The 27,034-nt window shown below is 42.6% G+C and overlaps 2 protein-coding genes across 8 annotated transcripts; both read right to left on the bottom strand.

Moving 5' to 3' along the window:
• Positions 1 to 1,441: 1,441 nt before the first annotated feature.
• LOC122827268 (major facilitator superfamily domain-containing protein 6-A-like) lies at positions 1,442 to 15,164 on the bottom strand. Of its 2 annotated transcripts, XM_044110028.1 has the most exons (7): positions 14,884 to 15,162; positions 12,606 to 14,070; positions 9,773 to 9,870; positions 8,403 to 8,564; positions 8,230 to 8,328; positions 7,390 to 7,679; positions 1,442 to 2,974 (listed from the first exon to the last, which is right to left on the bottom strand). In XM_044110028.1, exons 2-7 carry the CDS (start codon positions 14,066 to 14,068, stop codon positions 2,873 to 2,875), a joined length of 2,214 nt encoding a protein of 737 aa, XP_043965963.1. In that variant the 5' UTR covers positions 14,069 to 14,070; positions 14,884 to 15,162; the 3' UTR covers positions 1,442 to 2,872. The 2 variants fall into 2 exon arrangements, with proteins under 2 accessions (XP_043965963.1, XP_043965962.1); XM_044110027.1 differs by lacking the exon at positions 1,442 to 2,974 and having other exon boundaries at positions 4,438 to 7,679; positions 14,884 to 15,164.
• Positions 15,165 to 16,441: 1,277 nt separating this feature from the next.
• On the bottom strand, positions 16,442 to 26,206 carry LOC122827357 (insulin-like growth factor-binding protein complex acid labile subunit). 6 transcript variants are annotated; one of them, XM_044110180.1, is made up of 6 exons: positions 25,043 to 26,206; positions 23,297 to 24,086; positions 22,274 to 23,164; positions 20,119 to 21,242; positions 18,927 to 19,008; positions 16,442 to 18,391 (listed from the first exon to the last, which is right to left on the bottom strand). In XM_044110180.1, exon 6 carries the CDS (start codon positions 18,373 to 18,375, stop codon positions 17,308 to 17,310), a length of 1,068 nt encoding a protein of 355 aa, XP_043966115.1. In that variant the 5' UTR covers positions 18,376 to 18,391; positions 18,927 to 19,008; positions 20,119 to 21,242; positions 22,274 to 23,164; positions 23,297 to 24,086; positions 25,043 to 26,206; the 3' UTR covers positions 16,442 to 17,307. The 6 variants fall into 6 exon arrangements, with proteins under 6 accessions (XP_043966115.1, XP_043966113.1, XP_043966114.1 ...); XM_044110178.1 differs by having other exon boundaries at positions 18,927 to 20,866; positions 21,016 to 21,242; XM_044110179.1 differs by having other exon boundaries at positions 18,927 to 21,242; positions 22,274 to 22,513; positions 22,991 to 23,164.
• Positions 26,207 to 27,034: the final 828 nt, after the last annotated feature.

The following is a 27,034-nucleotide window of genomic DNA, read 5'->3' as shown; positions in this document are numbered from 1 at the left end:
CAAAAAGCTTTTTCTGATGGAATAGAAAGTCTTCATCACGTCTAAACGGGGTCTGGGGGGACAGCAGGAGCTGCCGCCACCGCTGCTCAACACCCCCACCCTCCATGATGGAGAACCACTATAAATAGCCTCAGGTTGTATCTGGGCAGGAATAATCTCTGCGCTTTAATAAGGGAGGAGCAGGTAGATGGAAATGGCTTCTCCTATCACACATCTGGACATGAAGGTGAAAACAGCAGGTTGGTTGAGATGAAGCATCAGTTGAGGAAACTCCCTCACATGTCAGAGATCTTCCGGGTCGCCTGAATTAAAACGTGTGGCATTGTTCAGAGGAAGACCTCCGATGGAAACCCAACACCATTACTGTGTTCATTACTGCGGAGCAGAGCAGCAGCAGCGGGCTGAAGGCTTCCCTCCACGGATATCAGACAGCCTGAGCGTGCCAAGAAGGTTTGATTTTTGTATTTTTTTATGACAGCACATAGTCTAGTTTTTGAGGAAGCCTATTACTGTCCTCCCACACACACCCATCAGCAGCAGGCACACCAAGACCTCAATAACCCTCCACACACACACAGAGGCTGACTGAGTCCATTTAGGCCTGCAGTGACGCCTCCAGAGCGCTACTGCCATCAAGTGGCGGCACACCGGAACTGCATGCGCTGCAACTATGGAAGCACGTTGAGAGATTGTTAAATCTGCCAACCGCTAATGAACGTTAAATAAGAGTTTGTTTTTATTTGCAATAAGAGAAAAATATCTTTACATCTCTTTAAAGCTCTACCTGATCCTCTGATTATGACAGATTTAAGGTTTAATTGTTTCTCACCTCTGACTGGAGCTTGACGGTTTCTGGAGGAATCGGTTCCTGAAGCAGCTGGTGATCATCAGCTCTGACAGGTGGCTGATTTCTGCCTTTTCTGAAACTCATTTGTGGAACAATTTAGTTGGACTTGTTTGTATGTGTGGATAAAATCAGTAAGAAATACATTTCCTGATAACATGGATGTGTTTGATTATTTTCTCTGCTACAGAAACCAGAAATGCAGAAAAAACTAAACATTTTTCATTATTTATGTTGAATCTGTGAACATTAATCAAACATTAAAAAGGAAAAAGTATTTTAGCTCCAACAAGGTGAACCCCAGATACTTTCTGACCACAGGCCTGATTACTGACTGACCTCTGGCCATTTACCCTTAAACTTCTTGAATTTTTATCTGAAAAGGAAAATTTTAAAGGTTTTCAGCAGCAGATTATTTTGGACTGCAGATGTAAAACTTGTTATGGACTAACAATTTCAAGAATTGGACCTTTGTGGATGCAAAACGTTTTAAAAAAAAAAAAAAAAAAAAACATGTATCTGAAAATGCAACACATCATAAGATATGATTAAAACAATTCTGCAAATAAGAGTAACAGAAAAACACAGAGTCAAACCCAGAGTTTTAAAATGTCTTTTATTCCTCTGTACAGAAAGTAAGTAAACAGTTTTCATCTTAAGGCTTTCCTCCACAGAAACGCTGAATACTGGGAATCATTTGGCAAGAAAATCAAACAGGAAGCTGCGTTTGTCTGCAGACTGAGAAAATTGGAAGTCGTCTACGTTAAAGACGCACATTTCTCAGTGGGAGTGAAACAGTAAAGGTCTTCTCCTGACTAACAGGAAGAAGCTTTAAATAAAAAAGAGGCACTTCTTCTTTTTTCTTCTTCTTCTTTTTCTTCACAGATCCTCCGGTGTGCTTTTATATACAAACATGCAGAAATAATCAGTCTTTGTCTACAAAGGCAAAAAGAAAGTTTTAAAAGAAGTGATGAACTCTGAAAAACTCAATTTGAGTATTTGTTGTTGTTTTACAGATCTGGATGCATAAAAATCTGATTTTAGAGGCATTTCTGCTCATATTTAATAAATTTTTATGATTTGCACTTAATTTGATTTATTATTCTCTAAACTGTCTCATCAACTTGATTTATTTGTCCTTTAAAAAAATCAGCTAAGGCACTTTTCCTCCCAAAAGCAAAATTATTTAACCTTTCTTTTGTTTTCTATCCAGAGTTTACTTAATTTATAATCAGAAAATACCTGTAAGGGTCACAGATTCGGTCCAAACATGTAAATGTTAAAAAATCTTTCCGTTTGATTTGCTTTTATGAAGTTAGAAGCAGCCAGCAGTCTTCTTCCTCTTCCTCATTTAGGATCATTTAAATCAGGAATGAATGGATAAAATGGAGTCTGCAGCAGGTAAATTAGTGACGACTCATAGCTACCCCACAGAACCCCAGTCTAGAATAAAACTAAAATGTTTTTCATTTTAACTCGGAATAAAATCACCACAGGCTAAAACCTCCTAGTCAGATTTTTAGATTTTCAGGCCTGAAGCCAAACTGCTTCATCAGTGATTAAAGGTCAGTCCTCACATGACTTATTATCAAAGAACAAAATCTTATAAAGGATTAAATTAGCATCCATGATTTATAGAACCAGCAGGTTGAAACCAGTTTGGACTTTTTAGCAGCCAGTCTGCAGACAAACAAAACCGTTAATTCTCTTTTCATCACTTCTTTTAAAAGTTGAATACGACCCAGATGAATTTACTCAAACATCTTCTAGGAAGAAACACATTTCCATGTGAACGTCCTTCACAGTCCACCGGCAGTAAATACAGTGCACAGGGAGGAGAAGGTGCGTTGGATTTATTCACCTGGAGGAGTTTAAACCACAACAAGCACCTCCGCTTCAAGTTACTGCTGGAAAAACTGAACGAAAAGAGAAAAACCTCCAATAACTTAAGTTTCCAGGCCTGGAGCGCTAGACTTGACATAAATATATAAATACGGTGTTTATAGTCCGGTGTTGAGGTTTAACACTTCATTCAGGAGGATCCGGGCGGGCGGAGTCCGGCTCCTGGCTCTGCTCTCCGTGGGACGTGGTCACCGCCTCGTACTCGGGCGCCGCCGGGCCGCTAGGAGCCTGGCAACGAGAGGAAAACAGCATGACGGAGGCTGGAAGGCGGGCGCTTCCTGCAGGGGGCGCCAGAGCAAAAAACCAAACACAAACAAAACCGTCTACCTGGTAGAACACGGCACAGTCCAATCCAGACCGGGTCAATAATCCAAACCGGGCCAATAATCCAGACCGGGTCAATAACCCAGACCGGGCCAATAACCCAGACCGGGTCAATAATCCAGACCGGGCCAATAACCCAGACCGGGTCAATAATCCAGACCGGGTCAATAATCCAGACCGGGCCAATAACCCAGACCGGGTCAATAACCCAGACCGGGTCAATAACCCAGACCGGGTCAATAATCCAGACCGGGCCAATAACCCAGACCGGGTCAATAACCCAGACCGGGTCAATAACCCAGACCGGGTCAATAATCCAGACCGGGCCAATAACCCAGACCGGGTCAATAATCCAGACCGGGCCAATAACCCAGACCGGGTCAATAACCCAGACCGGGTCAATAATCCAGTCCGGGCCAATAACCCAGACCGGGTCAATAATCCAGACCGGTCAATAATCCAAACCGGGCCAATAATCCAGACCGGGTCAATAACCCAGACCGGGTCAATAACCCAGACCGGGTCAATAATCCAGACCGGGCCAATAACCCAGACCGGGTCAATAATCCAGACCGGGCCAATAACCCAGACCGGGTCAATAATCCAGACCGGGCCAATAACCCAGACCGGGTCAATAACCCAGACCGGGTCAATAATCCAGACCGGGCCAATAACCCAGACCGGGTCAATAATCCAGACCGGGTCAATAATCCAAACCGGGCCAATAATCCAGACCGGGTCAATAACCCAGACCGGGTCAATAACCCAGACCGGGTCAATAATCCAGACCGGGCCAATAACCCAGACCGGGTCAATAATCCAGACCGGGCCAATAACCCAGACCGGGTCAATAACCCAGACCGGGTCAATAACCCAGACCGGGTCAATAACCCAGACCGGGTCAATAATCCAGACCGGGCCAATAACCCAGACCGGGTCAATAATCCAGACCGGGTCAATAATCCAAACCGGGCCAATAATCCAGACCGGGCCAATAACCCAGACCGGGTCAATAACCCAGACCGGGTCAATAATCCAAACCGAGCCAATAATCCAGACCGGGTCAATAACCCAGACCGGGTCAATAACCCAGACCGGGTCAATAATCCAAACCGGGCCAATAATCCAGACCGGGTCAATAACCCAGACCGGGCCAATAACCCAGACCGGGTCAATAATCCAGACCGGGCCAATAACCCAGACCGGGTCAATAATCCAGACCGGGTCAATAATCCAGACCGAGCCAATAATCCAGACCGAGCCAATAATCCAGACCGGGCCAATAACCCAGACCGGGTCAATAATCCAGACCGGGCCAATAACCCAGACCGGGTCAATAATCCAGACCGGGTCAATAATCCAGACCGAGCCAATAATCCAGACCGAGCCAATAATCCAAACCGAGCCAATAATCCAGACCGGGTCAATAACCCAGACCGGGTCAATAATCCAGACCGGGTCAATAATCCAGACCGAGCCAATAACCCAGACCGGGTCAATAACCCAGACCGGGTCAATAATCCAGACCGGGTCAATAATCCAGACCGAGCCAATAACCCAGACCGGGTCAATAACCCAGACTGGGTCAATAATCCAGACCGGGTCAATAATCCAGACCGGGTCAATAATCCAGACCGGGTCAATAATCCAGACCGAGCCAATAACCCAGACCGGGTCAATAACCCAGACCGGGTCAATAATCCAGACCGGGTCAATAATCCAGACCGAGCCAATAACCCAGACCGGGTCAATAACCCAGACTGGGTCAATAATCCAGACCGGGTCAATAATCCAGACCGGGTCAATAACCCAGGCCGGGTCAATAATCCAGACCGGGTCAATAACCCAGACCGGGTCAATAATCCAGACCGGGTCAATAATCCAGACCGGGTCAATAATCCAGACCGGGTCAATAATCCAGCACCAAACCGTCACTCAATCTGCCCCAACAGGCCTTCATCACATGAGGATGAGGAGGATCTGAGGGGCGTTTCTGCTCCAGCCGTTCAAACCCAACTAATTATTGGACTATTATTAATTACCAATAAGGCCGAGTGATGATACCTGATCCCTGTAATGTATTGATAATAAAACTCAAAAACCAATAAACTCTAAACAAATCACTATTATGTAATTGTCCATCTTGTTTCCAATCTTCTAATTATTAATTTTCTTTATTTTCCAATATTTTTGAATTTTTTTACTTTCCGTAATTTTTTTCATTTTGTTATTTTTCTTTTTCCTTATTCTATTCTATTATATTAATTAATTGTACTTAGTTTTTTTAACCTTCTTTGTTTTCTCTAAATCAATCATTCAGATTCAGTTTTTGACAAACTTTTTGTTTCTTCCTTTTTTAACCGTTGTGTTAGAAAAACTGACGTCTCCCACAGAGATGCAGAAAGTCCTGATCTACTGAAACCACAGTTAAACTTCACTGTTCTGACTTCAATAAGTCTGGTTGGTACAAACCACTAGAGGGCGGTGAAACCACAGAGAAGCACGGTGGTGGCAGCATTATGGAACTGGAATTTCTGCCTGGCAGGAGGACGCGTCATCTCAAAAGAATCAGAAGCAGTCTTCTTTAAGTTTTGTTCAAAAAGAGAAATCTGACTTTGTTCTCAATAAATTTAGAAAATAAATATTAATTATTCTGACCGTTAATTAATTATTCTGGTGATTGATCGCATAAAAGATGCAAATAATTAAATTTCTCACATGAAGTAAAAAACACTGGAGGTCGAACAAATTTATTGAGAAAAATGTTTTTCATTTTAGATGCAAAATGTTTTGATTTTTTGTCCAGTTTTGGCTTAATTACGGCTTTGACTGCAGTAATTAACCATCTTTTTTACTCTAGAGTTATTGATTAATCAATTACTACATGTGCAAAGAACTGAGCCGCGCCCCCTTCAGTTGTTTTCTGGTATTACATAATTAGTTCTGCTTTATTTTTGAAGAGCTCATTATTCTTGTATCCTCCTCATGACCTCACCCAGAGCTCCAGGTCTTGTTTGCCTGGTTTTTCTCCGTTTCATGTGAACTCAATGCTGACTCAGCGTTTCTGGTATTCAGAAGATGCTTCACAGAACAGACCGACGGACGGACAGACCGACCGAATGAGCCGACAGGATGTTTCTGGAACCAACTAGCAAGAAAAATGTCTAAAAAGCAACATGCTAACCAATCCTGACGTCAGCAGTGAGCAAAACACGAAGGCGTACCGCAGACATGACATCATCGAACAGATGTGTTAGACGTTTGCATGCAGGGACACGCCCACACACACACACACACACACGTCAGCCCTCCAACACCCTGCACACGGTATTTTCCACCAACACGCCTCACCTTTCTGCAGTTTGAGCAGACAGCCGATGAGAGGAGGAAGAGTCTGGTTAGTGAAGATTAAACCATGAAGAAGACACACGTCAACATGGAAACAGTCACACGGTGGCTACGCTAGCTCTGCTGCTACAGAGGTTAGCACAACACCACAAACTTCTGGGTTTTATCAGAGTCACATTCAGCTCCTTGAATCAAAACTTTCTGGTATTAAGACGCATTAAAAGCCCTTGATTTTAAATACATAAATTGAAGACTTCAAGGATGTGTGGACATCCTGTTTTGAGGTCAGTTTGTTTTTTATTTGGGGAAGTTTCTGGTTAATGAGGGCAGAATGCAAATGTATGCCACACTTTTAAGATTTCTGGTTGTAAATTATTTCCTGTTACTTGTGAAAAACCCTGAAGTTTGTGTTGCTAAAGTGATTAAAAGGTGAAAACATTTCTGTAGCAACAGATGAATTTGTAGAAAACAGAGATGAAGTTTTAGTGGCAAACAAAAAGTTAAAAACAGGATAATTCACAGAACAAGAAGGAAAGACTGAAATAAAATAAAGATTCAAGATGTCAGGAGTTTCATGAATAAATGTAGAAACTAAATAGAAGAAACTTTTTGTTCTGTTTCTATCAGGTTGACAAATAAAAACAATCCTCAACTTTTAGTGCTAAAGTCTGAATTACAAACTTCAGCTCATCTTGTTCACTTAATCCTCAAATAAAAGAAATTATCATCAGTGAATGAAACAGACATGCAGCTGGAGGTACCAGAAGCTTTTAGGTCTTTAATTAAAAGACTTTATTGTTCATCATTGGACAGACTTACAGACATCACCCTAACTACCACTGCTTGTAGTTTAGTAAATATTATTGCTCTATATGAAGGTTAACTGGCATCTTTCTCCTCTCTGGCTTCAGTTTTATGGTGAATACACTCTGCTGTCTGGCTGATGTGCTGAACACTGTGTTGGTGTTCACCTGCAGTGGCTGATTTTCTGCAGGGGGGGCGCTCTTCTTCATCTTCATCATCTCTCTGATCTGGACCAACACGAAGGCGATGGTGACCCAGGGGGCGCCGGAGAGCATCCAGGCCGGCCTGGTCACGTCCTCCTGGTCCTCCTGGTGTTTGGTCTTCCTGACGGGCGCCGTGGCGACCGGCTGAGGCGCCACCGGGCTGCCGGGGGCGCTCTGGCTCTGGACCAGGTCGATGGTGGCGATGGGGACTGGGCTGGAGGGAACAGGGATGTTCTCCGCCAGAATCCTGTCCTCTGAAGAAAAACAAAACAAAACAGAAGGTTTTTAAAAATATTAACAGGAAAAACTTCTTAAAGTTGCTTCTGATTCACTTAAAATCAGTTTTCTGCAAACGTTCCAAACATTTTCAAGGTCAGTTTTCAAACTTTTCCAGCACCATAAACACATAAAAATAAACCCAATAAAGAGTTTCAATTCAGGATTATCTGACCTCATCTATTACTATTGTTAATATTCTGCTCTTATTCTTCTGTGAGAAATTTACCAAAGAAAAAAAAATCTCTTTTCTCTTTCCATGTTTTTCTGATTTTAACTGACCAAAATAAAGTTTCATCTGATTTAAATTCAAACAGTAATAAAAACGTATATTTATTATTTTCATACATCAGTAAATGTTTCCAAATGTAGACTATTAATCAAATGTTAGATTTCACTTCATTACCAATCCGTGCAGCTTGAATTTAAAACTCTTTCCGAGACTTTAGGATTTAAACCACCTGCACAAACCCTGATTTTACAGCAATAAACGTGTTTTTTGTTCAAATATGTCATTTTTTCTGTCACCTTTTCCTTCGATCTCTCCGGTCAGACACTGGATGAAGGAGAAGATGAGGAGGATGACCAGGGAGGCCATGCCGATTCCTCTGAATGTGGCCGCAGCGCCTGCAGGAAGCAAATCAACAGTTAAATCGATCACCTCTCTGATCGGTCACTTCCACGCGGTCAGAGTCTCTCACCAAAGTAGCTGACGAACACGCCTCCCACCATGGCGCCGCAGCCCCGGCCCAGGCCCAGATGGAGGCCCTGCAGGATCCCCTGAGCCGACGTCCTGAGCGCCGGGGGGACGGCGGCGCTCAGGAAGGAGATGCAGGCGGCCCAGACCGAGGCGTGGGTCACTCCTGAAACACAGCGGACGGGCCGGACGCTCACCAAACGGTTCAGGAGGAACACAGTTCACAGCACAACGGTTCAAACGTTCAGGCAGAAACATCAAGTCAAGAATTCACAAACTTTTTAGCATCTTAATTATAATTGCAAAAACTATTTCATGTTTTCATAGTGGTCAGATATGCTTTGTAGATTTAAAACATTAAATCTACAACAACATAAAAACAACAACAAACAATATTCTACATTTTTCCAGTTGATTTTATTTTATATTCTGATTGATTATAATTAAATAGTTTATTAAACAAATCCTGTATTTTCAGTAATCATCACTGGATGCTCATGATCTGTTTCCTAAGAAATTAAATCTAATTAAAAGTAAAAACATCTCAAATTGTCTGAACTTTTTCTAAAGGCAGTGAAAGTTGCACCTCACATCCTTTTTAAATCTGCATCTGCTGCCTGAACTGACGCTGCAAATTTAGGATGTTTTTCAGTTGTGATGAAGAGCCACAAATGAACCTCCCGGGTTTCAACTGTTCAGTTCCTGGTGAGCTCCACTTCCTGTTTACAGTAAGAATGTGCTGCTTCATGTCACCACAAAGAGACGCTGGCCCTTTAAGAGCAGGTTGCTCAGGTTTACGCCACCCGGTCACTTCCTGTGGCGTCCCACAAGGAGCCGCTTTCAGTTCCCTTCAATACATCTATCAACTTCAAACTTTGAAGCTGACCTGCTCTGCTTCCTTAAACAGGTTAGGACAGAAAACATGTTTAGAACAGAATCCTTCTTAGATAATCAGATTTTAATTATTTTAGAGCCTCTGTCTCTTTAAATCTAAATGAGCTGCTGCTGGCCACGCCCCCAACTCAATATTTACACTAATGGCTGCAAGCAGATGAACGATTATAGGACTGTTCATCTTTGAAAAGCATTAGTAAAGCCTTCTGTACAACCAATAAGAATCCAGCCAGTGGTTTCTGGATGGTTCGTCAACAAAACCCAAATAAGAGTATAAAAACATTCAAACAGTGAATTTTGCAGGCAGGTACAAACTGGCCTCCTGCACAAACTGATGTTGCCTCAGCGTCTGCTCCCATGAGGCGTGTCTGCTTCCTGCTTCCTGCTTCCTGAGAAGATCCTGCTTCGCTGCTGTTGATCAAGTCACCGCCTGATAAACGTCCTGTTGGGTAAACACAGGCTGATCCCGCCATGACTCACCCTGCAGAACCTCCATGGGCAGGACGATCCAGGCGTTCTCCAGGTAGGAGATGTACAGGTAGCGCGCCGTGTTGCAGGCCAGGCCGATGTACAGAACCCTGAGAGAGACAGACAGACAGACGGATCCACAGTGACTCACTGACCCGCTCACTGGTTCACACCCATCACATCCTGCAGCTCATGATGGGATTACTTCACTGTTTGTTCATGGAGGTTTTATAGCAAACACACTCACAGATGACAGACGTCTTCATAAGCAGCAACACACGACTCTATTTCAATCAAGACCTTCATGAACAAACCACAGTTCATACAAACATGCGGCTGTAAAACCAGGTATCATGGGACAGACAGCAAACAAGCAGATCTGATTGAGAGTCAATAGCTGACAGACACTCTGGATGAGATCCCAGAGTTTGTTTTATCACACCAATAAACGCTGATCTGGAGGCAGGAAGAGCTCAAGATGAGTCTTTCACTGACGGGAAAGTAGAAACAAACAATCCCACTACACTGCAAAAACAAAACTTCACTTTGGGCTGCGAAAGTTAAGAAAAGTCTGCATGTGTAAAAACTTTTGGTTTTTTATGCAATTTAGAAATTAAAACAGATTGCAACAGTTCATCTGAACAAAACCTGGTTTAGTTTCTACAAAACATGTAAATTATTCTTTAATATTAATACAAAGTAACATTTCCTCTACTGATTGTTTCACATGACACTGAAATATAAATTATCTGCCAGTGGAAGTTGAATTTTTTTTATATACATCAAGTAATTATTGACTTAAAGCAAGCTCCTATATCTAGCAGTAAAGTGACTAAATGTTTTCACCAGTTAAACTTTAGAAATATTTACTGGTTGCTTTGAACTGAATCTGTGAAGTGAGGAGGAGAAACGGGTTTTCTGCTCCACAGTTTCTGCTCTGGAGGCCAGAGGAGGTGCAGGGAGGAAACTGAGGCGCAGTTTCTGTTTCTATCTGGGTCCGGAAACTCTGCATGCAGCAGCTTTGATCATCTAACGGCTCCGACTGAAACTCATGTTGGTTCAGACTCTCACTCAGAGGAGCTGCTGAATCAAAAACCGACAAACTGATGATGAAGCGTTTTTTTCTTTTATTGAAGTACGATCTCAGAAATCGTGTTTGGACGAACTCTGTTGTCGTGGTAACGTCTACAGGCAGATCTGAAACTGCAGCCGACAACAACTGTTGCTGACAAATTGAACGCCAGGAATGAAACGATTAATCAGATTAATTGTGATTAACTACTACTAACTACTAATCAACAGTAATTTTGTAATCGATTAATTGTTACTGGATTATTTGTTGAGATACTCAGAGTATTAATAAAGCCAGAACATGTACACTTACATTTAAGATAAAAAACAAATTGGCATAAGTTTAGGTTCTGAAAAAAATAAAATAATAATAATAATACTTTCTCCTTTCAGTTATTAATCAATTATTGCAAAAAATAATCTATAAAAGATGCAGCTCACGCTAAAGTGAAGCCATGCTATTACACTACAGGCAATAAAATGTCCTTATTTAAAAAATGATTTGAATTATTAGCTTTTTTTAATACTGTAATAAAGAAGGTGGTCAAATCTGTGGAAAGTGTCAATTTTTTAATCAAATTTATTTATCATCAGAGTAATCAATTACAAAATCAAACAAACATTAAAAATCATAACTAATTGGTAAAAATGTGACATTAATGACAGAAATCTGCAGCTTGAAAACAAACAGAGCAGGTCATGTGCTGCTGCTGCTGCTGCTGCTGCTTCCTTCAGTTATTGATTAACTTCAGTCTCTTCAGCGCCGCTCAGCAGAGCTGCTGGCTTTTATTAGGTTACTTCCTCATCATTTCCCCGTCTCACGACAAACCCGGTCCAGAGAGCAGAGCAGAACCACGGCCCGGTTCTGAGAGCTGCAGCCTGAAATCCAACCCGTCGCTCTCAGATGTCCCTGCTGGACGGAAAGCCGGAGCATCAATGGCAGCTTTGTTTCTGCGCTCGGCCACAGAACAAAACCGCATTCTGATGCTGCTGGATCCGCGCCGCCGCCGCCGCCGCCAACGACTCACTCACTGTGGGGAATCTCTCCCCATCAGGACTCAGTATCATGATCACTACCACCAACCAGAACAGAACACGCTCTTCCAGAAGCAGCAGGTAAACTAAACTGGAGAAAAATCTAGAAATCATCCAGAGTTTGGAGAAATTTAACCGACCAACAATCAGCTGCATCGTTTTCCTCCAGATCCTCCAGCATAAATTACACTTTTCTTCCCAAAAAAAACAAGTTTCACTTTAAGTAAAACTAAATATTTTGCTTTGCTTTCTTCACCCACTCAAACTTAAGACTTTTTCAGACTTTATAAAGGGAATTTAAAAGTATATATCCACAGAAAAGGACAAACTGTCCAGACAAGTGGTGATAAATATGAACCAGAAGAAGATAAAACTTTTTGTAATAAACAAATTGACAAAGTTTGTTTTCATCTTAAAAGCTAAATTTGCATATTTTTGTACAGTTTTAGTTGAACTATTACTCTGTGTTTGTTGTTCTTCCAGCATTTGGTCTTTTGTTGAGTCTGTATGCTCCACTTAACGATGAATCGTTACCAAATGTTTGACTACTATTTTAATAATCGATTAATCACGATTAATTATCTCAGGCCATCATCAATGCTGGGATTTTCGGTCATTAACAGAGCGATGTGATTCCAGACGGCGTTGATTTGTCGACTAAAGTGTTGGATTTTCAGACTCTGTATTATAAGAAACGTCAGTCGGACACAGATTGAGTTAAACGTTGAGCGTTTCCTACCTGACGTGACCAACAAGCTCGATGAACTTGTGGCTGGTGAAGTAAGCTCCGAGTTCAGAGATGTGGCTGAGGATGGAGCAGACCCCGAACAGCGTGGTGGTCCCCTTCAGGTCCTCCAGGTGCCAGTACAGGAAGCTGAAGACGAAGCCGTAGCCGAAGCCCATGAACCAGGCGACGAAGAGGACGGAGCTGTAGCGCACCGTGCACAGCAGCCTCAGCAGGTCGCCGTAGTGGAACTCCTGGGTGGCCTCGGATACCGCCGGAGTCTGGTCCGACGAGCCGGAGTCTGGTGAGGCCTGGCAGCTCGCCGAGTCCTCCACCTCCTCCGGCAGCTCCTGCCGGTACTCCTCACCCTTCTCAAAGTAGAACTGAGTCGCCACGACGAAGGCCACGCCCATCAGCACGCCGAAGATGATGAAGGCGAGGCGGTAGTTGTGCAGGCGGTACTCAGGCAGGATGCAGCCGATGCCGTCGATCAGGACGGTGATGTGCGTGTGGTCGATCCAGATGCCCACCGCCAGCATGGCCAGGCCCCAGCCCAGGGACCCCCACATCCTCTGCAGGCCGTACCGGTCGCGGGCCTTCCCCAGGTACTGCAGGGTGACGGTGTCCACGATGGTCACGGCGGGGGCGCTGAAGAACTCGCCCACGATGATGACGAGCAGGATCAGCAGGAAGATTTTCTCCACCTGGTCCTGGTTGTAGATGATCTGGTAGTCCTTCTTGGTGGTCGTAGTCGGGGTGGGGGTGGTGGTCTGTAGGGTGGTGTTGGGTGCAACCTCCGTGGTGTTGATGGACGTCGAGTTGTCGATGCTTCGTTGTTGCCTGTAGAGAATACTGAAGGAACTGTGCGAGACTTCAGGATCTCTGGGGAAGTCCATGACGCTCCGCCGGCTTCTGGTGTGGTTGGTGGAGTTGCTCGGGTTGGTGACGTTCCCAGGAGGAACAGTGGTGGTCGGCGGGGAAACCGTCACCATAGAAACACACTTCATCTCTGCTGGTTGGACAAACCCAATGCCACAGTTAAAGACCAACCAACACATGACGGAAAACAGCAGCACCGCCTTCCCTTTCTTAAAGCGGTCCGCCACTATGCCCCAGAAGGGGGCGCTGCAGAACTCTATAAAGTACCGGATGCCAACTAGCAGGCCGCTCCGACTGGCCGACATGCCGAGCTGTTTGTAGTAGACCGCCAGCAGAGGGTGCAGCGAGCCGTAGGCAGCGTAGAAGAAGAAGTAGAAGACTTTAGAAATGAGCAGGTGGCTGTTGATGCGGAGGCACATCCTCTCGCAGCAGTCCACCGGGTCAGGCTGTGGCGCCGGCAGCGGCTCAGGCGGCGCCGGCGTGGACACGCCTTCCTGCTGCGCCATGGACAGAGTGTTAAACGGCTCCGCCAACACATACTTCCTCTTCTGATCCTCCTCATCGTCCGTCAGGATGGCAACCTTGTCGTCAGCTGGCATATCTGAAAGATAAGAAAATGAGGAAGAGAAGGAGAAACGGCTGGACGTTCGGTATTTACAAACCAAATGATGAAGAGTTGGGAGATCCAGCAGAAACCCAACAAGAAAACTAAAAGCCTTCTGGAGATCATCTGTTGTCGCTGATAAATCATTCATCAACATCAATACTGAGCTCACACATAAAACAATATGATTATAAATATAACCGTCTCTTGAGGAACATCAGAGTTTTAAACAGAGCTCACATTCTTCATCCAGTCAAACATGAAGGCTGGCCACCGCCTCCAGGCTCAACAGATGAAAATCTGCTACACTTGTGGAGCAGATTCTTTAAATATTTCTCGCTGTTGGTCAAAGTATTAACAACAGATTTAATTTTAGGGCGATGATTTGATTCTGATGTAATTTGGGTGTAAAAACATTAAAAATAAAAAGTTACAAAATAAACCAGAAAGCAACTGCGTGTCAGTTTTCTGATCTTTGATTTGAATTTGGGCCTACAAAATTCAAATAAGTAGGACCCTTTGAAAGCCCTCGAACCAGATGTTCAGACCCATTGTGTTGTTCCGAGGACCGCCTGACTGTCACTGGAGGTTATATGCGGAAGTACCTGACATTTTATGTAAAACAACATTCATTTTTAACATGCCGCGATTCAAATCAATGAAAAAAATTACGAATTTACGGACAAAAGGTCGTTTAGTGATTTATAAGGTGGTTAAACAGGAAGTGACTCTTCTCCTCTTAGAAGTCTTGTTTAAACATTTAAATTCGCATCCAATAACAAATAAAGGACAAACTCGTGTTTTTCTTACCTGCTCAGGTCACCGCTCCCATTAAACTGTGACTGCGCAGTATTTTCCTGAATTTCTCTGTTGTCCCTGGGACATTGTTTTCACACAAAACCCGCTAAAATTAATACTAAAAATGAGTGGAAACTGTTTAAATTCACGATGACGTGTCCACGTTTGCGTTCCGTAGAGAAATTAAAACGTTTCTCCGGTTCGGGTCCCTTTTGTTGTGAGAACAACAGCGGCTCGTCGAACCGGAGAGTCCACCTGTCCCGAAACAGACGTCAGCCTCAAAGCTAGCCACTAGCATTTGGAATTTCCGGTAAGATCCCTTCAAAATAAAACTCGCAATTATTTAAATTTGAAATAGCCAACACATTTAAAGCTGCATATTGCATGAATAATTCGTTCAAATATGCTAAGACAATGATAATTGAACCCACTGCTCACAAATTAACAATAAAAGTGATAAAATTACATATGTGTGTTTAAATCAGCTACATCCGGTTGTCTCAATAGCTAATTTCTGTCGCTTTAAATTTCGGACCGACACGCCTAAAACCGGCTATGCTGTCTCAATTAAAGGGAAACTTCCATTAACCTTTGTATTTACGTCTGAAAGCAATCATGCGACTAACTTTAGAGAAAAATTACGTAAATATTTGCGCTTCTAGACACCAGGAATCAATGGGAGAGAATGTTTAATGATAGTAAGCATAAAATACACACAGACAGCTTCACAGAGTCACGAGATAAAATAGATTTATATTATCAGTATCTCCGAAAATACAGGCAATTTACACCGTAAATTAGTTTTACCATGTAAGAAAAAAACACATTTTCTGTTTAATTTAATTTTAATCCGGTTTTCTTTGTAAATGTTATTTTACAGACGACAGTCACCAAAATCTTTAAAAGTGAGTTTCTTAGCAATAGATGTTTTTTAAGTGTATGAAAACAGATCTATTTCGACAAGATTTGCATATATTTCACAACTTCATTTGTATTTAACTCCTACATAAGAGCATGGTCTAGACTCCAAGCAAAGGCGTGGAAACAGGTTTGTGGCCATTCCTGATTTCTGTGAAAAGGAAACGTTTCTGGAGGGCTTAATAAAGCAGCAGAAAACCTGCAAACCACACCCAGCTGCTTAAAGCAAATCACCTCATGACGTCAGATGATCTCTAGTTGCAGTGAGTCCTCTTCACCAGCAGAGGGAACCAGAAACCACTCATATCACAAGGAAAGTTTTCACGGTGGAATCACAAACTTCAATGCATTTTATTGAAATTTTGGAAAACTGAAAGTCTGAATTGTGGACTACATAAATATTCACCACTTGTTACTTTGATACCTTTAAATATAATCCTGTGCTATTGTTTAAATAAGTCCAGAAATTAATAAACAGATGAGAAACAGCCGACTTGGCAACTATAAGGTGAACTCCACACATCTGGTGGAGAAGTAAATAATTGCAGAAATGCAAAAGGCCATGTTTTTCTGGTCAAAACTTTGTATGTGTGGAGAAAAATTAACAGCACACATCACCATGAAACATGGTGGTGGCAGCATCATGCTATGAGAAACTGGATACGGTTAATGGAAAAATAGATGGAGCAAAATCCAGGACAAAAATCTGTTGATTTTATAATCTTTGTAGAAGATTATAAATTCAGTTCATGCTTTTCTAGAATTTTATTTGTGAAAACAACTGAAAATGTTAAAAGCCCTGCATAATTTCCCATCAGAGTTGGTTTTTGGTGTATGAAGCACAAGGGCAGTTGCCCAGGGCAGCAGAGCAGGCCTGGGTTGGGGAGATGTTGCAGGCACCAAATATCATTTATCATAATTTATCATGTCGTTGTCATGATAAATGCAATGTTAAATAAAAAACTGAGCGTATGATCAGAAATGTTATTTTTGCTATTTTCTCCACTTTTTGTTCAACAAGAATATAAATAATATGAATAAATTCAAAAGTACAATTATAATGCATTTATTGAGTGAATTCTAGTGATATGAATCAAACTTTTTAAGTAAGTTGTGTCCTGAATAAACCTATTGCAAATGAGAATATTTTCAAGAACAATATCCTGTGTGGGTAACTAGTTTTCTTTAATCACAATTTTTATCCTTATCACATTAATATCACAATAAATCCATATCGTCCCACCGTATCAGTTCTGTTTTGAAAGATGTTTTCATTCCTGACATGCATGTTCAGTCTGGATGAATATGGAGAATATTTTACAGGATTGCACTTCCCTTTGACCACCCAAGAATTTAGATTTCCTGTATTTTGATTGGTTAGGAGAACGCCGAGGGCGGGGCTTGTCCGTGTAAGAACCAGCATTAGCAAGAGTTCAAGGCAAACGAATACCGTTGAGTTTCACTTTAGGTGTAAATAAACATCCAGGAAAAGTTTCCAGGAAAATAAACCAATTTGCTTCAGAAATCCGATTCATCCGAGAATTCCCCCTGCTGCGTCCAGTGCAGCACCTTCCTCCTCTTCTTCTTCTTCCTCTCGCCCATAAGCATGGCAGCCAGCACGGTTATTACCACGGTGATGGTGATGATGAGCACGGTGACGGTCTCAGCAATGCACAGCTCGGTGTCCACCTCCATCAGCCGGTGGTCGAGCAGGACGGACGGCTCCCTGCAGGTCAGGTTGTAGTAGTCGTCCAGGAAGATCCTCTGGATGCTGCGCAGCTTCCGGAAAACTCTCTGCAGCTCGCAGTCGCAGTTCCAGGGGTTTCCCCGCAGCAGGATGTGGGTGCTGTAGGTGTGGATGTTCAGGAAGGTCTTGAAGCAGACGGTGGACAGCTGGTTGTCTGCCAGGTTCAGTAAGGTCATGCTGGTGAGCGGGTTGAACACGGCTAACTCCATCTCATGGATCTGGTTGCCGGCGAGGTTGAGGACTTCCAGGGAGCGCAGCATGGAGAAGGTGCCGCTCCACAGAGACGTCAGCTGGTTGTCCTGCAGGTGGAGCTGGCGCAAGCTGCTCATGGAGGAGAAGGACCTCACCTCCATGCTCTGGATGCTGTTGTTGGTCAGGTTTAGCCTCTGCAAGCCGTCCAGGTGGAGGAAACTCCGACTATCCAGGCTGGTCAGCTGGTTGTGGGACAACTGCAGCTCCCGTAGGAATGACAGGCCGACGGAGAATCCCTCGGTGAGGACGGAGATCCGGTTCCAGCTCAGGTCCAGCTTCTGCAGGAACTCCAGCTGGGCGAAGCCGCCGTCCTCCACCAGGCTGATGTTGTTGTTCTGCAGCAGCAGAACCCTCAGCTTGCGGTTGCTGCTGAAGACATGTCTGGGGACGACGGAGATGAGGTTGCTGGACAGGTCCAGGAGTTCGGTGGAGGGCGGGACCTTGATGGGAAGCTGGGTGAGGTCATCATGCGAGCAGGTGGTGAACTTAAGGTCTCCATGGCAAACGCAGCTTCGATCACATGTCCAGTTCAGAAACACGCAGGACGACTCGGCGACCAGCAGCAAGACAAACAGGAACTCCCTCATGACTCCAGAGAGATCTCTGAAACAAGAGACATGAAGATTCATTGTAGAAATGGGTGAAAATCAAGGTCCAGCTGTAATACCAAACACTTTTTCCACCCAGATGATGAAGACAAGTTTGTTCTTTTACCGCATTAAAATGGAGATCGAGTGAAAACATCCAGTATCATCTAAGTTCATCTGCAGGAAGCAACAAGTTATCTAACTAGAAAATGATCAGCTTCACCCATCTAACCCATCTCCAGCTTCAGTCTGATTTGACTGAAGAAGCATTCAGATGAGTTTCAGAGTTCTGACCGAAACCCAACAGAATAATAAAGGAACAAATCGATGAGAAACATTAGAAAAACAAGAAACGAAGCTATGCTTCTGACTATTTATCCACAGGTAAATGTTTTCTTTAGGGAAGACAAGAAAATGTTTAATTTAGAAGCAGTTCTTACAGATCTAAACAATTAAAAGTAAAACATTAAAAAAAGATCCAGAGTTTCTGCTGCGTTTCTGTTTTCCAGCCTCTGTTCCCCAGAAACAATGAAACCATCCTCAGGTCTTACCAGCTGCTGCTCCCGGTACGTTTGTCACCATCCGCCCAGCAGCAGGTGGAAACTGGACATGATGGAGGCGGGGGAGGGCGGCCTGTCACGGCCCGGAGAACCCGACGAGCGACGCGACAATGGCAGAGGATGGAAAAGAGGAGGGAGAACTCGTCAATTATTCACCAGGCAGGCAGGCAGCCGGCGCTGCAGGCGCCATGTGGGAGGGGTTAGAGAGGAGAGCTTTAAGAGATTGAAGGAAACTGGGACAGGAGCTGAGAATTAAAAGCTCTGGACAGATTTCATTGATGGCGTGTTTATGTTCCTGCTTTATTTATCTTCAAGATTGTTTAGTTACAGAAAGGTTAGAGAAGTTTAATGTGATTTAAAGAGAGAAACATCTCAAATTTCAATCAACAAAACTTCAAAGTTGCAAAAGAAATTGATTTTTTTCTTTGCAACAACTTTCTTAAAGAGTTTTACTAAACATCTTATTGAAACTTTCACAAATTAAACAATTATTCTGCAGCCTCGTTTATGAACATTTCCACTTGAAATGTGCATAATAAGACTTTTAAAATAAAAAAAAATCATTTATTTGTCTCCTGTGGGAGAAATTTGTCTTAGAAGAGAAAACAAGGCTGCAGGACAAAGAAAAAACAAAACTTCACAGAAAGTCAATGACAATAAATACATAAAACCGTCACAAATATTGAAATTAGTCTTTGATTTTAGAAAGACAAGCTGTAAATGGCATCTCCAGGTTTCATTGTCATCTACAGCCAACTGTAGAGGTTATGCCAAACATTTTCATTATGAATTACATGATTTAATGTCTGAATGTAAATTTAGGGGGAAACAAAGGAGCCGAGAACTCATCCTAGAGGGACACCAGAACTCGTCTCGTTTTGGACTGCAATGACTTTAATGACAAAGTTTAATTTAATGATATTTAATGCAGGAGTTTAAATGACCACATCAAAAGCTGGATGTGGGTCTAAAATAACCTGACATGGAGTCTTTTCTTCACTCAGCTCCAATAAGCCATCTTAAGTTCCTTTAAATAATGGTGTCCATGAAAAAAGCAAGTACTGTCGACGCTTTTCAACATTTAACCAACTAAAGCTCCTGAACAAGAAACAAAATGGCGTTTCTATTGGAAGATGAACTTGGATAAACTGAAATCTTTCCCACAGAGGGAATTAGATGTTACATCACGTCTGTTTCCGGACGCGGTCAGGATGTCCAGGCTGGGTGGATCATCTGCAACGATACTGTCAGGACCTTTTATGACCTTCTGGCTCTGAAGATACCAGGAGATTTGACCTGCAGCTCCTTCATCCCACAACATTAGGAGCAACAGCAGAGGTCAGAGGTCACAGCAATAAGTCTGAAAAACATACAGGAACACATTTTAGTGAGTAGATAAAAAGTGTAATAGTTTAAGGTTTTCCAAATGCTGTGAAACCTCTGGAGTCAGATAATTATGGATTATGGATCATCACCAATAATCCATAATGGTCCAGTTTATCAGTTTAGACCCAAATGAGATTAAATATATTTATTAAATTTTTAAAGGTGTTTTTCTGGTGTTTGAGCTGAATGTAACTCCAAATACCTTAAAATGAATCCAGTTTTTTCATCTCACCTGATATGGACTCATGATCCTTATATAGATTAGAATATTAGCAAAATATGCAATTATTACTATTAAATCTTATGGTACCTCCAGAAAACTGGAGCACTGGAGCACTGGATATATAGTAAAGACTGCTGTCTTTACTATATATACATGTGTGTGTGTAAGTGTATTTGTTGAATGGAATTGGGCCAAGCACAGAACCTTGTGGTACTCCACAAGTAACCCTGGAGTGTGAAGTGACTGGAGTGGCTGGAGTTACTGGTCCCAGTCAAACTCATGTTCATGTTGGGTCACATCAGGATCTGATGTCCTCAAAGTTCTGATTGTGACAGAATGAATTAATAAAATGACATTTTTATAGACTTTAATAATAATAATAATAATCAATCAGGACTTCTTTAACGTAGTTTGTCAGAAAACAGATTAAAACTGTCTGGTCCCATCCATCATCGTTGAGTTTTGTTTTACCTCTGTTGCTAGGCAACCGGCTCTGGTTGATGTAGAGCAGAACTCCCGCCTGAAGCTCTCCGGGTCGACAGCAGACCCACTGTGGAGTTTCCTCTCTCAGGTGTTGGGTGTCTGCCGGGTTCGGTTTCACCGCTGATGAGCCACAAACTGTTTCCACGACCCGCGCCGTCACTGCTGGTCCAAATCTGTGTTTACAGTCCAGATGTGTCCAGATGTTTACTCAGCAGCTGTCAGATCATGAGACAGCAGCAGGATTAAGGTAAGATTGCGTTACTGAAGCACATGAAAGCTGCTCCAGACTCCATGAAGACTCTAATCCCTGCATGGCAGGATTACTTTCCACTTCTGCTGAGATTATCAGAAAAGTGGGAAATCCTTCCATGTTCACTGACAGATCGGGTTTATTAGTGTTTAAAACAGCGGATCATCACTCAGGTTTCAGATCTTAACTGGATTTATCACCCTGATTCTCAAAAACACGACTTTTTCAAGCTGATGTTCTGCTGCCAAGGTGATGAAAGTCACCATTTTCTGACAATAATCCCATTACTGGAGCGAAACCATGACGCTGGATGATTGTTAGATAAGTGACTGAATGTTGCAGATCTGTTGGCCAAAGCATCAAAAAGTATTTTCACTATTTTATGCTCAGGTCAGTCAAACAAAACTTTAGAGTCACAAATGTGACACTAATTTATTTTTTATTGTAATAATTATTTTTTATGTATCACAGATAAAAAGCAGATTATAATCTAATGACAGGAACAGATCTAGAAGCATGTTACTTATTTCAATAATAATATTATAGAAAAATTATTTCTATAATATTTCTATAACCTTTAAAACTGTTTAAAAACAGATTTGATTTTATTAGATTTAAATTTAGAAGCAATAGTTTTTTCTCTTTAATTTTTAGCAAAAACTATTAAAAGCCATTGTGGATGAGAGCAACATGCAAACAAGTTTTTCTTTTTTTCCATCATTTTCAGATCTTTACAGGTTCCTTTGATGGTAAATATAAATAAAATAAGACATCAAACAGATTTTCAATTAAAATCTGTGAAATGAAAACAACCAGGATCAGGTCGCCATGTTGAATTCAAACTGCAGTTTGCACTAGTGACCAGAAGGGGGAGACAGAGGCCGCCAAAAAACAAGAGGAAACTTCTTTAAACCAAGTCAAAATAAGTACATCTTTTCCAAATGTTTAAGGATTTATTTCTAAATTAGTTTATCTGATGAGTCAAACCTCATTTACCTCAACCAGACCTGCAGCTGCCAATCCAACAACATCTGTCCTCCCAAATCAGCTGGAATCTGCTGACGGACCCGCTGCTGACCAGCAGTGTGTGAAAACTCGTAAAGTCCGTGTGAAAGTGGGAGACAGCAGCAGTGACGGCCGTTCACACCCGACCGTGGATCCATCCTGGCAGCCGAGGCGGAGCGGGGGGACAGATTGTCCCTGCCGCCATCAGAGTCCTCAGTCAGGACTGAGACTCTACAGAAAACACACACACACCCACACACACATCTGGTTTATTATTACTGTAAAGTCCTAAAGATGTAGCTGCTCCATTCTCTGTTTGCCTGAATCAAAAAAAGGCCCAGATTTCAGAAAACTAGAATCAGAAACAAGATGGCCGCCACTCTAAAAACACCTGAGATAACAGACAGGAATAAACTTCAGCCAAGAATATTGGCTGAAGTTTATTCAGCCAATATTTTGAATAATTTTGGTGTTTGAAGAATTTCGATTTGACTTTAGAAAATAAAAGTTCATAAATAAAATCCTGGAAGAGAAGAATTTCCTGAATGAATTAAAATCAACAAAATAAATTAATTCTGTCCTAGAAAATAAAGTAATTCAAATTACAATAATAACTAAGAGTTGGACCCGAGAAAATAAAAGCCTTGAACTAAATTAAACCTCATCATCCATACAGAGAAACCATCATACTGGTTCCCAGCAGCTCACACGTTAGCAGAGACCCCTGAGTGGGTGTGAACCCATTTATCAGAATAACCATCATCACTCCATCATCTTCATCATCACCAGCTCCACTGGGATCTTCTGGTTTCCTCCCATTTTAACTCACTTCAGATCCGACCATCATCAACCAGCAGGACGTCTGGAGCCAAACTGGGAGGACTGGAAGAAAATGACAGATGAGCGAAAAATTACTGGTTTAATCCTGAAGCCCTTCCAGAGGCTCCTGTGTTTGAGTTGATAAAGAAACTGGTTGATGAAGTGTGTGTGTGTGTGTGTGTAGGAGTCACACACCGGGTCTCCGGTGGTCTGTGTCAGTGTGGATCCATCAGACCAGCAGCAGGAGGTCATGACCTCCAGACCAGCTTCCTTCTCCCTTTTCTCTTCTCCACAGGTTTGTTATCTAGGTCAAGGTTGTGTTTCTGCTCTCCACTGCAGACGACACACACACACACACACACACACACCCATTCTCCTGAACACACACTCTGTGTTTTCTGCAGCCAAGCATGAGATCGGCCCCTGAGACGCCAGAGCTTTTATGTCAGGCGGAGCTTCTGCAGCTTCCAGGAGAATCTGTGAATAATTCAGCCTCATTATGTTGAGTCGGCACAACAAACACAGAGCCGCATTACAGCCGCATGTTTCAGCACCTGTTGGCCCGCTGCACAAACTGCAGCCGGTTCTGATCCAGAGCCGACTGTGATCATCAACACAGGTGTGTGTGCGTGTGTATGTGTGTGTGAGGAAGCCGTCAGTCAAACATGCGATCCGTGACGCGACCCGAGCGCCACGCTGAGGCGGCAGGTCCAGCAGTGACACTCAGTAAAGGTCATCAGAGGCAAAGGCAGAGCGCCGCAGCTGCACCCACACACACTCACACACACACACACACACAGGTCCTCTGCGACCTTTCAGACGCTGCATGTTGAGTTCAGCTGCAGCAGGTTTTGTGGAAACACTGAAAGCGGAGCTGATGGATCTCAGATGGAGTTAAGGAGCCGAACGGATCAGATCAGATCCAACAACCGACCCGATCAGAGTCCAGACTCTCCATCCAGAGTCGGATCCCTGCAGTCTGTTCCTGATCAAAAACACATTTTAACCTGAGTGAGAAACAAAAATCACTTTTTCAAATGATGATTTCTTTCATTACAGGAGAAAAACTCCAAACTACCACAGAGAGTTAGAGCCAGACTTATTGATTCTTAGTTATGAGAATAAAATCATAATATTCACAAAATAAAGATGCTATTCTACATATTAAACAAGTTTCTGAAGCTTAAGGTTTTCAGTTTATCCATAAAATAGCAGAAATATCTGCTGGCATCCATCTGATCCAATAAGATGGTTGTAGATGAATTAAAAGAAATGAACTAACAGTGAAATATAACAGGAACATCAAATTCATCAAAGGTCAACTGAGAACTCCAGAATATAATCTGAAAGTTTCACTAAGTAAAAATGAATTCTGGGAATGAAACCTTTAAATTATTTATGAATCTATTTTGAAACAGTCTGGGAGTTTATTTTCACCTCTTTTCAGTAAGTGCTGGGAAATCAAATTTAATCTGCAAAGAAAGTGTTGTAAGTTAAATAAAATCATGGAAGTTCAGCAAAAATAAACTTTAAGTTAAAAAAACTAGAGAGTAACTTCAAGGCAAGTTACCTGAGAGTCCCAGAACTGAACATTGTGGGTTCAGAAATATAACTATAGTCTGGGGAATATAGGAAAGTTACCTGAAAGTTGTAAAAATTATTTGAAGAAACATAACTTGCATATTTTGGAAACTGGAATCAAAGTAAGTTTTAGAAAGTTTGTTCTTATAATTGCTTTTCTCAGCTGAATCTATAAACAGTTTTAGTCTGAATAACCTTTGACCTTTTCTTTTCATTTTCTGGTGTTTCTAAATGGTAACAGAGTTTTGTTTAACAGATATCAGTGCTGTAAAGATGAACACCACCTGTTAATAAAATCTTTTCTTGTGTTTGTTCAGATCCAGAATCAGGTCTGGGATCTTCTGGATGTTTCTTCCTCACCTTCAGTCGTGTTCCAGGCTTCGTTTCTCTCGTCTGGACGTTTCTGTGTCAGAGCCCCTCAGGCTGGAGGCTTTTAAACAAACACATTACGTGTCGGGGTATTTCTGCACAGACGTGGACATTTTACAGCTAACCTCGACTCCTTGTGTCGTTTCTCCTTAAACTCCACGTTTGCTCCGTAGCGGAGGCCGACAGGAGCCCAAATGAAGCCGCTGTTCATTATTCATCGACCTCTCATGCTGTGCGGCCGGGTGTTTTACCTTGGTGGTTGTTGAGGTGGAGCTAACGCGTTCCGACAACCCGACGGGAGCAGGCTGGATGCACACAGGGAGAGGAGAGAGTCCTGCTGCAGAGCCACACAACACCAAGAGACAGAAACGGAGATCAATCCGTGTCCCATGGATCAGAGCTGCAGGGCCGGCATTTCAGGAGAAAACTCACTGGAAGAGAGAAACCTTCCCCATTGAATCATTTGATGCTGAAAGAAGAAGAACAGCAGGTTTTAACGGAGAGTCGTCCTGAAAGCAGGTCAGCGCCTCCACAGGAGCAGCAGCGGCCATATTTCCATCAGGCAGGAGGCCCGAGTGGTTAAAGACGCTCGTTAAATATTTCAGATCTTTTCTTTGCAGCAGCAGCGACTGTGAAAGCAGAGCGAGGTGTTAAACTCTCAGATGAGGTTTATTTGGTTACAGATTCAGCAGCTTCTCCACCAACAGGACAAGTTAAAGCGATCATCTCTGTTTCTGCTTCAACATCGACACCTCGGCGTTTCATGGCCTGTTCCTGTCTGGGATCTGTGTCTTCCTCTGCAGCTCTCTGGGAGGCAGGAACTAAACTGGGACACACAACATCTTCCTTGGATGATTGATCACGTCACAAGAGGGCAAAGTTAACCTGCACAGAACCGCAGGAGAAGACAAACTCTCATGAAACATTCAGGGATGCAGCAGACTGCTTTCCACTCAGACGAAGCTTCATCTCTGCTAACTCAGATCTTTACCACAAATATTGAATTTTATTTCTTCTTTTGCTGTAATTAAAACAAGATTTTATGGGAAGTTCATATTCATATGGAGGTGTTTAAATCGGCGAAAATGTCAAACTTATTCTCTTAAAGCCATCGCTGTGCAGAGTTTAGTATTTAGCTGCATCATTTCCTTGGATTTTATTGCTGCTAAAATGTTGTATTTTTATTGTTTCTTTAGATATTTGTTGTGGATATTTTAGTTTCTACAGAAAGGAAACCTGATCCAGTGGTTCTGTTCTCTGTCTTGGATGTATAAAACAATAATAGGACAATTTCTGTCCTATTATTGTTTTATTTTCAGTAGAAAGTGCACCAAGACACACAAACTGAAGAGAGTCTGTGTTCCAGGTTAACCTTTAACCTCTTGGTTTCTATGGTTTCTGTACTCTGAAGGAACTGAAATTATTTTGGTAGAAATATTTACGGCTCAGAATCTCTCCCGGCGGCCATGTTGGTCTCTGGTGGCCCGCCCTGAGGATCAGTGTGTTTGTTTGCTTTCGGCTGTGTGTGCATTCACACATCCGCGGTGCAAAAAGCCGAAGGAAAGAAGGGCAGACGTTGTGTTTGCTGAAGCAACAGCAGCTAAAAGCCTCCTCAGGCTGTTGTTGCTGTGCTTCACTTCAGTTTTCAGACTCAGGGATTTTTTTTAACAGACCAGACGTAAACAAAAACAAAAAGTTGCTTGCAATTAAGTTTCATCAATTTAATCCTCACTGTTGGTTTAAAGGCCAGAGTTTGAAACAAAAACCTGATTATAGGACGGACAAACAGACGGGTGATCTTAAGGAAAGCTGTTTTGTGATTCATTCTGGGGTTAATCAGGTCAGGACAAACTGTCTTTCTGAGTTTTTTGCTTCGTCATCGTTTCTGTGCAGACATAAGGCTGACTCACTCCTTAAATTTAGGAGCCTCTTTGTGCCTGAAAAATTCTCATTTCACAGTTAGAGCTTATCTGGGATATCAGT

Source organism: Gambusia affinis, linkage group LG24 (assembly GCF_019740435.1).
Source record: "Gambusia affinis linkage group LG24, SWU_Gaff_1.0, whole genome shotgun sequence".
Taxonomy (NCBI): Eukaryota; Metazoa; Chordata; class Actinopteri; order Cyprinodontiformes; family Poeciliidae; genus Gambusia; species Gambusia affinis.
This window is presented reverse-complemented; position numbering and strand designations above follow the sequence as displayed.